This window comes from Tachysurus fulvidraco, chromosome 2, assembly GCF_022655615.1.
Source record: "Tachysurus fulvidraco isolate hzauxx_2018 chromosome 2, HZAU_PFXX_2.0, whole genome shotgun sequence".
In the NCBI taxonomy this organism is placed as follows: Eukaryota; Metazoa; Chordata; class Actinopteri; order Siluriformes; family Bagridae; genus Tachysurus; species Tachysurus fulvidraco.
In genome coordinates, this window is record NC_062519.1 from 42627016 (window position 1) to 42640465 (window position 13450).

The 13450-nt window shown below is 43.0% G+C and overlaps 1 protein-coding gene across 2 annotated transcripts in view; it reads right to left on the reverse strand.

Annotated features, from left to right (window-relative positions):
* nfat5b (nuclear factor of activated T cells 5b) overlaps positions 1 to 13236 on the reverse strand; it is a 49451-nt gene extending 36215 nt beyond the window's left edge. For both annotated transcript variants that reach the window (XM_027136571.2, XM_027136570.2), the window contains exon 1: positions 13001 to 13236. In XM_027136571.2, the coding sequence (XP_026992372.2) occupies positions 13001 to 13070 (70 nt within the window). In that variant the 5' untranslated portion in view covers positions 13071 to 13236. The remainder of the gene's footprint in view (positions 1 to 13000) is intronic.
* Positions 13237 to 13450: the final 214 nt, after the last annotated feature.

Genomic DNA, 13450 nt, shown 5'->3' on the forward strand with positions numbered 1-13450 from the left:
CTTGTTGTTTGAATTTTATCTTTATATTATGTGTGTATTTTTGTGACTATTTTCTTTTGTAAAGCGCTTTGAGATGTACTTTTAAAGGCGCTATAGAAATTAAAGGTTATTATTATTGTAAAATTGTTTTTGGACAGTGTGTCTCAGTTCATCTTGATGTTCTCCTTCCACAGTTGTCTCAGTTTCACTTCGCTCACAGACTCGAACCGGTGCTCATCAGGACAGGAAGCCTAACTCCTGAAGCTAGATACGTGAACAACAACGAAAGGAAGAACAGATTAAACCGGTTGCTGTCTTACTGCACTGATAAATATAAATGAGAGCTTTACGCTCAGCTACCGGGTTTGGATCAGGGAAAGTATAAGACTGGAGTTCTCCACAAGCAGGATTAAGATCCAGTGACGTGGAGTAATCCTGCTACATCGACACTGTCCTTCAGTCTCTCCTCGTCCGTACTGACGAGCACACGTTAATCGTATAAACGGATTCGACCTGTAATTGAATTAAGACCAGAGAACATCTTGCTGATTATGTTATGACTAACGTGCTCGTTATGGCTTCTCAGGTACACAGTGATGTTGTTTAGACCCACGATGTACCTGTTGTTTGACTGCATGTATGATACGAATAAGCCAACAAATAACACGCACCTTTATACAACGACACACAAAGATTAGACATTAGGTATGAGGTGACACTAGGGGGCTTTTTACACTTGGTCACTTCCTGCTTTTTCTGTGATCCGATATCTACCCGACGCTAAAAAGACCAGGTCTAAATGTCCTGCGAAACGTTTTGGAGACGGATATAAATCCAATGGTACAAACCCCTTCAGGAGGTGGTCTGGGACGCGTTTCAGATGAAACTGGACAGGTGTAAATGAATGTGGTTGTTCGAGCCACATACGTCAGCGCTAAACTCCTCCCAAACGGAACTACGTCACTCGCAGGTGATCTTTCACCCAGGCGTCTCGTCGGGCCTTAAAACGCGCTGCTGTCGGCAGCGAAAACGCAGCAAACAGTAAACGCTGTTTTTTGTAGCATAAACGTCGTAACCAGTTTTTTCGTCTTCTTTTTGATCGCGTTCTGAAAACCGCGTACACCAAAGTGTGTTCTGTTTCAGTTACCCCGGAAATGAGGTAAAGTATATCAGCATTTTGGGCGGGAGTAAAAAGATCGGATCGATATCCGATTCGCCGAGACGCGTTTATGTGGCCTGATGTAAACGGAACAGTTTTAACAAATCAGATAGATATCGGATCAGAGACGACACACGAAGTGACCGGGTGTAAAAAGGCCCTAGAGGAGCGTTAGGTATGTGATACTAAAGAGGAGATGTGAACTCCATGTGGTCTTTTACACTAACACAACATTTATCAGACTGTATATATATATATATATAATCACACCCCCAGTGTCACCCAGATGAGGATGAGGTTATATAATCACACCCCCAGTGTCACCCAGATGAGGATGAGGTTATATAATCACACCCCCAGTGTCACCCAGATGAGGATGAGGTTCCCCTTTGAGTCTGGTTCCTCTCAAGGTTCCTTCCTTTGCCATCTAAGGGAGTTTTTCCTCCCCACAGTCACCTGAGTCACCTCAGACTTGTTCATTGGGGATAAATACATACACATTTAAATAAGTGGTAGAAAATAAGTGAATGAATTTTGTATTATATTATTCTTTATATTAACATTTTGTTCTATGTTTATGTTCTGTAAAGCTGCTTTGAGACGATGTCCATTGTAAAAAGCGACATAAAAAAAACTTGAATTGAAAATTTTATAGAATTGAATTGACCAGTCCTTTGTGTTAGGTGCGTTACAGATCTGAATAACGACCCACACGTGTTCACGACCTTCCACCTTCACATGTCGTTTCCATCCGTTTTACTATCTCGTATTTCTCACACGTCCTTCGTATCGTCCAGGTTACTCTGTGTGAGTATTAAAAAGATCCTGATAATTAAACGCTTTGTGTTTTATTGTGAAAGTATAAAAAAAATCGATAGTGTTGTGTTTAAGAATAAAATTTACAAATTGTACAAAATAGGTTCTGCTACATTATCTGTATTTTAATTAAGGTGATTATTAAGGTGATGATAACAGGTTAGGATTCTTGGTTTAATTGAAATTTAAATGGTGTTGGTTATGTAGAGCTGCTGAGTCTCAAAGGGACACTTTATGTGGAGAAGGTCATTAAAGGTTCAGCCAAGATGTAAAAGATATAAAAGGATGAATCCTCGATACAAAATCACATACAAAGTTCTTTATACGTTTTACAAAGACGCCTAATCGCGGCCAGACGCTTGGGAGTAAGTCAGGAGATGAAAGAGCGAGTTCGGCAGCGTGGCACGAGGAGACAGGACGGGAGGACGTCTGCTTTCTGATGCGATTCTGGTTTAAGCGGAAAGCCGATAGCGGTAACCTGAGCGCTGTTCATCAGCGAACGGAAAACACGCTCTCGCAGGCTTTGATTAACTCCGTAAATATTTAACATTTAGGACTCGGTGCACACGACCAGACAGAGAAGGTTTCTGAGCTGTTCACCTTTAGGGAAGAACAGGTAGTAATAATAAGATGTTAAATGAGCACATGTTCAGGCTGGGTGAAAAATTTAAACTGATAGAAAGTCGAGTTTAAACACAAACAGGAAAAAAAAACATGTGAAGTCTGTGTGTGAAATGTCTGCGGTGAGAAAGCTCAGGTTTGTCCTAAAGAAATGTTTAATACTGGGTACTGAATATTAAATTCTCAATTACTAAAGAAACAATGCCTAAATGCATGGAATGAATGAATGAATGAATGAATGAATGAATGAATGAGTCACGGCCCCCTGCATCGTCTCACTCGAACCCCACCAGTAACTAACATCAACAGCGATTTTCACCCACGAGTGGTGACGAGTCTCTCAGCAGGATAATAACCGCTCGATAATATGTCTGCTTGTGTCAGAGGACACGTTGGGGGACACGTTAGGGGACACATTGGGGGACACGTTGTGGGACACATTGGGGGACATGTTGGGGAACACGTTGGGGGACACATTGGGGGACACGTTGGGGGACACGTCAAGCTCTCGGCTAATAGGATTAAAGACGTGTTCTGACCAGCGGTTATTTTAATCAGCATCTGATCAACAGTCCAGACTTCATTCACATACTTTCACAACCAGGACCATCGAGCCAACGGCGCTCTGTATCGACTACCATCATCTACACACTGGACTTAAAGTTCTTACCGTATTTATTATAGCAACGAATAAAAAGAAACAAAGTACCACTGAGGCCGATGAGACGATGCACACGGTATCGCTATCATATTCAATATGGGAACAAAATGGCAAAAAGAAAAATTGGAATAAGATTTTAAAAAATTGAAGTTCACACAAAACTGATCTGTTTTTTTTTTCTTTCGATTTTATTGTGTTTATAATTCATTCTCTTAAACACAAGTGATTTTTCTGTAAGTATTCATATATAAAAATGTAAAAGTGGTATAGACGTATTACGTGTACGCAAAGTTCACGGTTTGTTCCGTCTCTGTATCAGGAATGAAAGCCGGCATCGTGTCGTCTCCGTCGGAAACCGACACTAACCCTTTCCCCGTCTCTTTGCGTACGTGATTGTGATTTAATAACGATTTGCTCATCTCTTACATCTTCAACTCATAAAGCTTCATCTCCTCCACCCTGTCTCCTCTGCAGCCTACTGCGTCTATGACTTAATCGCTTTAATTGACTCTCTTTACGCCTACATAAGTCCCTATACGTAAGCCACAGCTGTAATGCAGAGACTAATGCTAATGCTGCTGTCTGGTTTGCAATTTTAATTCCACTTTAATTCGTATGAAACCCAATCGTCTGTTACTTCGCTTCCCTACTAGATGAAGTGCAAAGTGTTGTTGGTTCAGCCTGACAGTTGCCAGGAGCTGATGCTTTAACCACTCATGCAGTACTTTTTGTAGTTAGAGCAAATATTCCGAGCAGGAACCTGCTCCATCGGGTCGTCGTGTGTTTTTTGAGGAACGGTGAAACGTGCCAGAGTGAACCGTGCGTTTGGGCGACGCGACACGACACTCAAATCGGGTGAAGCGTAAAAACGTAGCAGGGAGTCACGATCGTGTTTCTTACCCCAGATGAGGGGTGGGGGTAAAACCAGACATTCATTGAACAGAATAGAACAGAACGGGGCACAAAAGCCTTTATTATCACCACATATACATTACAGCACAGTGGAATTCTTTTCTTCACATACCCCAACTAAGGAGGTTGGGGTCAGAGTGCAGGGGCAGCTATGATACAGCGCCCCTGGAGCAGGGAGGGTTAAGGGCCTTGCTCAAGGGCCCAGCAGTGTCAGCTTGGCTGTGCTGGGCCTTGAACCCCGATCCTCCGATCAACAACCCAGAGCCTTAACCAGGTGAGCCACCACTGATGGGGTAATGTATCCGGGAAGGCTGAGAGAACTTCTTTAATTTTATTCACCTACTTTAATTTGGCAGAGACATTTAAAACATTTCTGACAAGAGCGTGTGACCGATCGCACAAACGTATTACTAGCCCCAACTTGCCCTGAGCATGAAATAACCTGCGATCAATTAACTCAATGCCAAAAAAACTACCCAAATAACCTGGGAGCTGTTCATATCTAGGCCATCCTTAAAAATATTCTTGTTTGCCGTAACCCGACAGACCCTGTCAATTTAGGACTGACTCAAATTTATTTATTTATTTATTTGCTTTAAGTCCGACCGACTCGCCGGTTGTACATTTACGCTAAGACCGACCAATTTTGGGTTATTTTTACTCTTCAAAAAACTAATACAAAAGCAATAAAATAATATTAATTATATTTTAGTAAGTATTGTAAATATATAAATTAGCCTACGTAGAGACGAAGGCTACGTTCTTTTTTTTTAAATAAAAACCCGTGACGTCATCTATGTTTACACTGTCGGTTACCGGATGTCACACTACGGCCTGTGTGTTCGCTTCGTCTCATTCTCTCTCTCACTGTCAGAGACGACGGGTCGCGCTCGGTAACGATGGCTGCGGCTGCAGTAAACAAAATGTTCGCGTCACCGTTCAAAGTCGTACGGGTTCGGGCGCCATGATACATCTAAAAAAATCATTAAAACAGCTCGACACGCTTTAACTTGGCACGAAGTTCTGGACAAACTGTCCAGCATCAAAATAAGGTTAGCGATGATGCGCCCGAAGGCACTGGGTGAAGACCCGGTCAGTGACGTCACGATATGCTAATTTGTTTAAAGTCATACCGACGTAATTACCGTCACCAAAATTGTACTTTTTTTTTTACACTGAAACTTGAAAAAAATATATACCTGCCTACTGACCTTTTTTTTTTACTGTTACTGCAAACCAAAATATTTGTAAGGATGGCCTAAAACAAATATGTATCGATCGTTTACGGTAAAAGTACGTATCCACGGTAACGCACGATGTCTGGGTCGATTATCATCGTTCAAAACCATGCGACTGAATAATCTACAGATTGCTTGATTAGTATTTATCTAAGCTTTATATCTGTATTTATTTCTATATTTCTATATAATAATAAAGCGCTATTTATATCCATGGATTTAAAAGGTTTTATGGTGATTTTAACAAAAAGGATGTGATAAAATAAAATAAAATAAAACGCAGTCCTTCGAGTCTCGCCGTACCGTGATGTATAACAGGATGCTGTAAGCTTGAAAAACTACACTAAAGTCTAGGCGCCAAAAACGTCGAGAATTTAAATAAAAATGAAGCAAAACGAAAGTTTCAGCCACAAACTTTGGACAAGTATTTTGAGCTAGAGAAAAAAAAACTCTACATTGAAAACATTTGGAATTTGTCGGATTTATAAACCGGATTGTCTTCGTGTCAGTCGTTTTATAGACATGCCCCGAATACCCTTCCAACCTCAGTAGCACGATAACCAGATGTTTCAGGGGGCAGAGATTTATATCCATTTTCCCCCAAACAAACAAATTCGATCTAATGTATAAAGATGTATTTATTATTATACCTTTATTGTACACGATACAACCCAAAGCTTCCGTTCCGTTCATAACGTGTTGCGCGAGACGTTGTCCCACGCTGCCGGAGGTGCGGACGACATCTTCGCTGTGGTCATACCGTCAGCATTTTAAGGGTTAATCCTGTACACACGTCCTCGTATAAAGAAGTTAATACGTCTAAACGCACACTTTAACTCAGTTTAACAGTAACATAGAAATATAGAACACAGTTAGAAAAATCATCAAGTCTCTTTATATGTAAACAGTTCAAGTCCTAAAACTAAATTCCTTTTCCAAATCCGATCTACACGCGACGTTACGGGATCCGATATCCGATCTGTTTTCTCTGATATTCGATCTACTTTGATGTGGAGTAAATCCCATTGTGGGGGCTAAATGAATTTATCTGCATCAACACAGTCGTGTATTCTGACAAAACACAGAAGACTTATTATATAAAGACCTCCCGGTCCTCCGTGGACCCCGATGATATGCAGCTCGCACGTTTGGACGTTAGCACACAGCCGGGATTAGACGAAAGGTCACGTGGTGAATATTATGCATCCAAAAATGAAGGCTTCGACGCTTAGGGCAGGAAAAGCTTTCGTATTAAACGTCTCCGTGTCGTCTCCAGCCGACCGGGTTACTAAACATGACTTGACTCTTTCTCTATGTTGGGATGTAAATGTAATTATCCTTCAGGCTAAACGACTAAGACAAACAAACCCCTGGCACCAGAATCTTTTACACAACGTGGTCCTTCCTATTACAGTATATACCGTAAAGCGGCAGCGACGTCGGTCCTGATTAATACAGCCGTGTTTACGCTGCGACTGAGACGCAGGAATGATGTCGCTGTTTCCACAGGAAAAGGAATGGAGTAAAAAGGACCATTTGTTTGTCTGTATCAGTCATTTACACTTTAAACCTGTTTTATTACTAAACACACAGATATTTAAAAAGTTTCAGCCTGTTTTGGGTGTAAATCATTTCTGTAAAACTAAAAAAAATGTGTGTGTGTGTGTGTGTGTGTGTGTGTGTGTGTGTGTGTGTGTGTGTGTGTGTGTGTGTGTGTGTTTCTGAGTGTGTGTGTGTCTCCATGTCTGAGTGTGTGTGTGTGTCCGTGTGTGTGTGTATATGTGTGTCCGTGTCCGTGTCTGAGTGTGTGTGTGTGTGTGTTTCTGAGTTTGTGTGGGTGTGTGTGTGTTTCTGAGTGTGTGTGTGTGTCCGTGTCTGAGTGTGTGTGTGTGTGTGTCCGTGTCTGAGTGTGTGTGTGTCCATGTCTGAGTGTGTGTGTGTGTGTGTGTGTCCGTGTCTGAGTGTGTGTGTGTCCATGTCTGAATGTGTGTGTGTCTGTGTGTGTGTCCATGTCTGTGTGTGTGTGTGTCCATGTCTGAATGTGTGTGTGTGTCCATGTCTGAGTGTGTGTGTGTCCATGTCTGAATGTGTGTGTGTGTGTGTGTGTGTCCATGTCTGAGTGTGTGTGTCCGTGTCTGAGTATGTGTGTGTGTCCGTGTCTGAGTGTGTGTGTCCATGTCTGAATGTGTGTCTGAGTGTGTGTGTGTCCGTGTCTGAGTGTGTGTGTGTCCGTGTGTGTGTATGTGTGTCCGTGTCTGAGTGTGTGTGTGTGTGTGTGTGTGTGTATATGTGTGTCCGTGTCTGAGTGTGTGTGTCCGTGTCTGAGTGTGTGTGTATGCATTTGTGTGTGTCCGTGTGTGTGTATGTGTGTCCGTGTCTGAGTGTGTGTGTGTGAGTGTGTGTGTGTGTGTCTGAGTGTGTATGTGTGTGTCCATGTCTTATTGTGTGTGTGTGTCCGTGTGTGTGTGTGTCCGTGTCTGAGTGTGTATGTGTGTGTCCATGTCTTATTGTGTGTGTGTGTGTGTGTGTGTGTGTGTGTGTGTGTGTGTGTGTGTGTGTGTGTGTGTGAGACAGAGAGACAGATATTCCCTACATGTCATACATCACATTCCCTTATTGCCAACATGACAAACACATTTCATGAGACTTTTCTCTGTCCTGATGTTTAACTGCTTTCACCTTTCTAGCTGGTCTCACATACACACACACATACACACACATACACACACATACACACACACTCACACACACTCACACACACTCACACTCACACACACTCACACACACTCACACACACTCACACACACTCACACACACTCACACACACTCACACACACAAGTTGAATTAGCGTCATTCCAGAGCACAGGATGGCGTTTATCCCCCCACCTTCCCTACAGACACGTTTGCTTTAACCCCCAAACTGGAGTTATGGCCTTACGGTCCAGACATCGGCACAAAGCTGAGATCGGATCGACTAAAAGCTTCTTCAATTAAAAAATCAGACGGTGTGCATTAGATCTTGAGTGTAGAGATAATAAAATTTAATGTTTAAATGCATTAAACTTTCAGAACTGCTGTTAGTGAAAATTAACCAATCAACACCTTCTGACCGATCAGAAGAGAAGTCAACAGCGCCGCGGTGAACGTCCATCGGGATTGGATAGTGAGAAAAAAGTTTTGGTGCTCCTTTTTTTTTTTTTTTTTAAAGACATCACGGCGTATAATAGAGTTTGGTGTATTCATCGTTCGTCATGTTTCATACGCTATAACTTTTAAGTGCACGGCTGAATAATTCTTCACTTCATTAAGAAGGCCTGAGAGTTTCTCTGAAGCCTGATTTCATTTCCCCTAAAGGAACCAAGTCTTCTCATGTGTACTGGATCGTGTTGCAGCACCTGCTCACGATGCTCCGTCCTTACTGAAGTTCTGAGGAAGTCTAAAGCCTGCGTTCAGGAGTAACGTAATGTGCTTAATGATTTGAAAGCCTTTGACTCGGCAGCCTATTAGGAGCCTTTCAAATTTAGTCTAAATTAATCCATATCACTTAAAAATAATGACCTGTTACGCAAAGATGCCTAATGACAAAGTAATGCCGGTGAAGACAGAGTCCATCTTTGTACAACTTTCCTGCTTGTTCCAGTAGCGGCTCTGTACGTGAAACTCAGGGCCTTTTTACACCCGGTCACTTCGTGTGTCGTCTCTGATCCGATATCTATCTGATTTGTTAAAACTGTTCCGTTTACATCAGGCCACATAAACGCGTCTCGGCGAATCGGATATCGATCCGATCTTTCTGCTCGCGCCCAAAATGATGATATACTTTGGTGTATATACAAAAATAAGACGTAAAAAACTCGTTACGACGTTTATGCTACAAAAAACCAACCCTGCGTGTCGTCCATGTTATTTGTTTAAGCCACCGTGCCCCCTATATTACATTATATTTTTTTTAAAAAAGTGTAAAAGTGAAAGTGACATACGGCTAAGTAGCATTTGACCCATCCAAAGTGCACACACACAGCAGTGAGCACACACACACAGTGAACACACACACACAGTGAACACACACACACAGTGAACACACACACACAGTGAACACACACACACAGTGAACACACACCCGGAACAGGGCAGCCATTTATGCTGCGGTGCCCAGGGAGCAGTTGGGAGGGTTCGGTGCCTTGCTCAAGGGCACCTCAGTCGTGGTATTGCCGGCCCAAGACTCGAACCCACAACCTTAGGGTTAGGAGTCAAACTTTCTAACCATTAGGCCACGACTACCCTGCATGAAGTGACCAGGTGTAAAAAGCCCCTTAGACAATGAGTACTTTATCGGTTGCGTAATGCAGAACCTGTAACCTTACGTCTGGAGGCTCTGCTTTACAATTCCTAACTAAACTAAATAATTTGGGGGTGATATTTGACACCAATTTAACATTTGACCGTCACGTTAGTAACACTGTCAAAGCATCATTTTTGGGGTTTTTTTCAGTTTCACAGATCGAGGGCACGGTGGCTTAGTGGTTAGCACGTTCGCCTCACACCTCCAGGGTCGGGGGTTCGATTCCTGCCTCCGCCTTGTGTGTGTGGAGTTTGCATGTTCTCCCCGTGCCTCGGGGGTTTCCTCCGGGTACTCCGGTTTCCTCCCCCGGTCCAAAGACATACATGGTAGGTTGATTGGCATCTCTGGAAAATTGTCCGTAGTGTGTGTGTGTGTGTGAGTGAATGAGAGTGTGTGTGTGCCCTGTGATGGGTTGGCACTCCGTCCAGGGTGTATCCTGCCTCGATGCCCGATGACGCCTGAGAAGTTCGGATAAGCGGTAGGAAATGAGTGAGTGAGAGTGAGTAGTTTTAGTGCCTGTACCTTTATGTGTATCTTTTAATTTCATATTTTATGTCAAGCACTTTGAGAAGCTACTTTTAAAGGTGCTATACAAAATAAAGTGTATTATTATTACTATTATTATTATTATTATTATTATTATTATTATTATTTATTGCTTGCATGCTGTCGTCCATGAACAGGTTGTGTTTGCAGCTCCCAGGATGCCTGTTGCCTCCCTGAACACTCTGCAGATGAGTTGCATGCCTACATTACATTTATCCTTACTTGTTAGATGCTTATAGTTGTGCTGGAATGTCGCACTAGCTTCTATTTGATCCAGATGGAACAAAAAGCTATGACTACGGCGCTCAAAACAACAACACGATAAACTGGAATCTGCGGCTCGGTTTGCTTCGGATTAAACCTGCGGGTTTTTTTTTTAAATTACCTCCAAAACAATGCACCCTGACATTTATCCTGTGCAAAAGCATGAAGGCAAAACAGAGCAGGTATTTGTTTGGTCATGACTTGGGTAGGGCTTTGGCAAAGTCAGCACACACACACACACACACCCACACACACACGAGTATTTATACACACCACTACTCTACAATCCATGCAGTCAGAAAGAACCTGGCGACGTCTCAATCTATCGTGCCTCTTTTTTTAAAAGTATATCTATATTATAGACACGATGGAATATGGAACATAATGTCCATAACCAACTAAGTATCAGGCTTTGGCTCAACCGTGCTTAAAATACCCAGCTACAGCATCACTGAGGATTACTGACAAGATTATTCCTTATGTAATCTCAGAATAAAGTCAAAGCACTGAGCCGTAACATTATGGGACACACGGCATTTATTAACGACGGTAAAGCCAACCGTGTGAAGTCATGCATGCGTCACAGAGGAAGCACGTGTTGATGTTCACCTTCCTCAGTCAGTTCCGGGCTTATGATTGGTGGGTCTGAATTGACCGGTGACATAAATATAGACCTTCCTGTAAATTGGATTAAACACGTATGAACCTTATGATTATTTAATCCACAGCAAATTTACTGAAATGCATCAGAGAAACAAAAGCCCTTATAAAGGATATCGTATAACATAACTTACTGTACGACGTAATAACACGTCGGTGGCCGAAGCCGGACCAGAAAGCCGTGATACGTCGTGTAAAGGCGGTTTGGAGGTAGCAGCACCTTTAAGAAAAAGCCTCAGCTGCACACATATTTACACTAAACGGCCAAATGTTTGCAGAAACCTGACCATCATGTCCATAGGTAGCTTTACACTTTACACCTTCACTGGAACTAAGAGGTCCAAGCCAGTTCCAGCATGACAAGATCTGATCTCACTAATGCTCTTGTAGCTGAATGAACACAAAGCCATGATCCAAAATCTAGTGGAAAGCCTTCACAGAAAAATATATTACTTATTTATATAATTTATATTATATTATATTATTCATTTATTCATTCATCTTCTACCGCTTATCCGAACTTCTCGGGTCACGGGGAGCCTGTGCCTATCTCAGGCGTCATCGGGCATTGAGGCAGGATACACCCTGGACGGAGTGCCCACCCATCACAGGGCACACACACACACTCTTGTTCACTCACACACACACACACACACACACACACACACACACACTATGGACAATTTTCCAGAGATGCCAATCAGCCTACCATGCATGTCTTTGGACCAGGGGGGGAACCGGAGTACCCGGAGGAAACCCCCGAGGCACGGGGAGAACATGCAAACTCCACACACACAAGGCTGAAGCGGGGGATTTGAACCCTGACCCTGGTGGTGTGAGGCGAAAGTGCCACTATGCCACCGTGCCCCCTATATTACATTATATTTTTTAAAAAAAGTGAAAAGTGACTAAGTACGGTGACACATACTCAGAATTCGTTCTCTGCATTTGACCCATCCAAAGTGCACACACACAGCAGTGAACACACACACACACACACACACACACAGCAGTGAACACACACATACACCGTGAACACACACCCGGAGCAGTGGGCAGCCATTTATGCTGCGGTGACCGGGGAACAGTTGGGGGGTTCGGTGCCTTGCTCAAGGGCACCTCAGTCGTGGCCGCCCAGAGACTCGAACCAACACCCTTAGGATTACGAGTCAGACTCTCTAACCATTAGGCCACGACTTGCCCCATTATATATTATATTATTATATTATATATATAATATGCCCCCATGTTATATTATTATTATATATTTATTTATTTTTGGCAGAAATTAAACACGTCCCTGCACTTGGTGTAGTCTGTAGTCCAGTTAAATGTTCACATTAACACACGTGTGTTACGCTCCGGGTGTCTAATAGGGTTTTATATTTATTTATTATTTAAAGTTGGAGCTTTTTATCGTCAACAAGTATGGGAAATAAAGCTGGCTTTGTCGCCTAGCAACAAGTCGCCCCGCCCATCCCATCCCCAAACCCTCCTTCAACTACGGCCCCGCCCCCTCGGGGAGTGTTGACAGGGGGGGGGGTGTTTAAGGGGGTAACAGCCGTTAAAACAAACTGACTTTTTAGCACTACTGAAAGGTTCATAACGCGTTATTACTGACTGGTTCATAACGCGTTATTACTGACTGGTTCATAACGCGTTGTTACTTTACGGTTCATAACAAGTTATTACTAAACAGTTCATAACGCGTTATTACGGTAAAAAAAAAAAAAAAAAAAACCCTAGTGCTTTGACTCCTACGTGACGCCACGACAGTTGTAAAAGAGTAAACAACACTTACCTTTGGAGTACAGAGACTTGGGACACGTGGTGACGTCACTGTGGAGCAGTGATATAAAGTCTGAGGGCATCTCAGGGGTCTGTGGGGAGACGCGCTGGTGTCCGTCACAGGAATAAACCTTTAATCTGTTCTCTCATTCACAAAACTAACGCTTCAGCTGTCCGACTTCATCTGAACTGTGTGTGTGTGTGTGTGTGTGTGTGTGTGTGTGTGTTTGTGTGTGTGTGTGTGTGTGTGTGTGTGAGGAGAGTTGGTCCCGTGCAGCCCCGCCCACCTGACACACACACAGGAGCGCGCTTCTCCTCGGTGACGCGCCTGTGTCAGGTGGGCGGGGCTGCACGAGACACACGCGTCACATAGAGGTCACGTGGTCGAATAGGAACGTTATGTATGCTAGCAATTTATGTTAATAATAAATATCATTACTAACATGTTAATAATAAATATCAA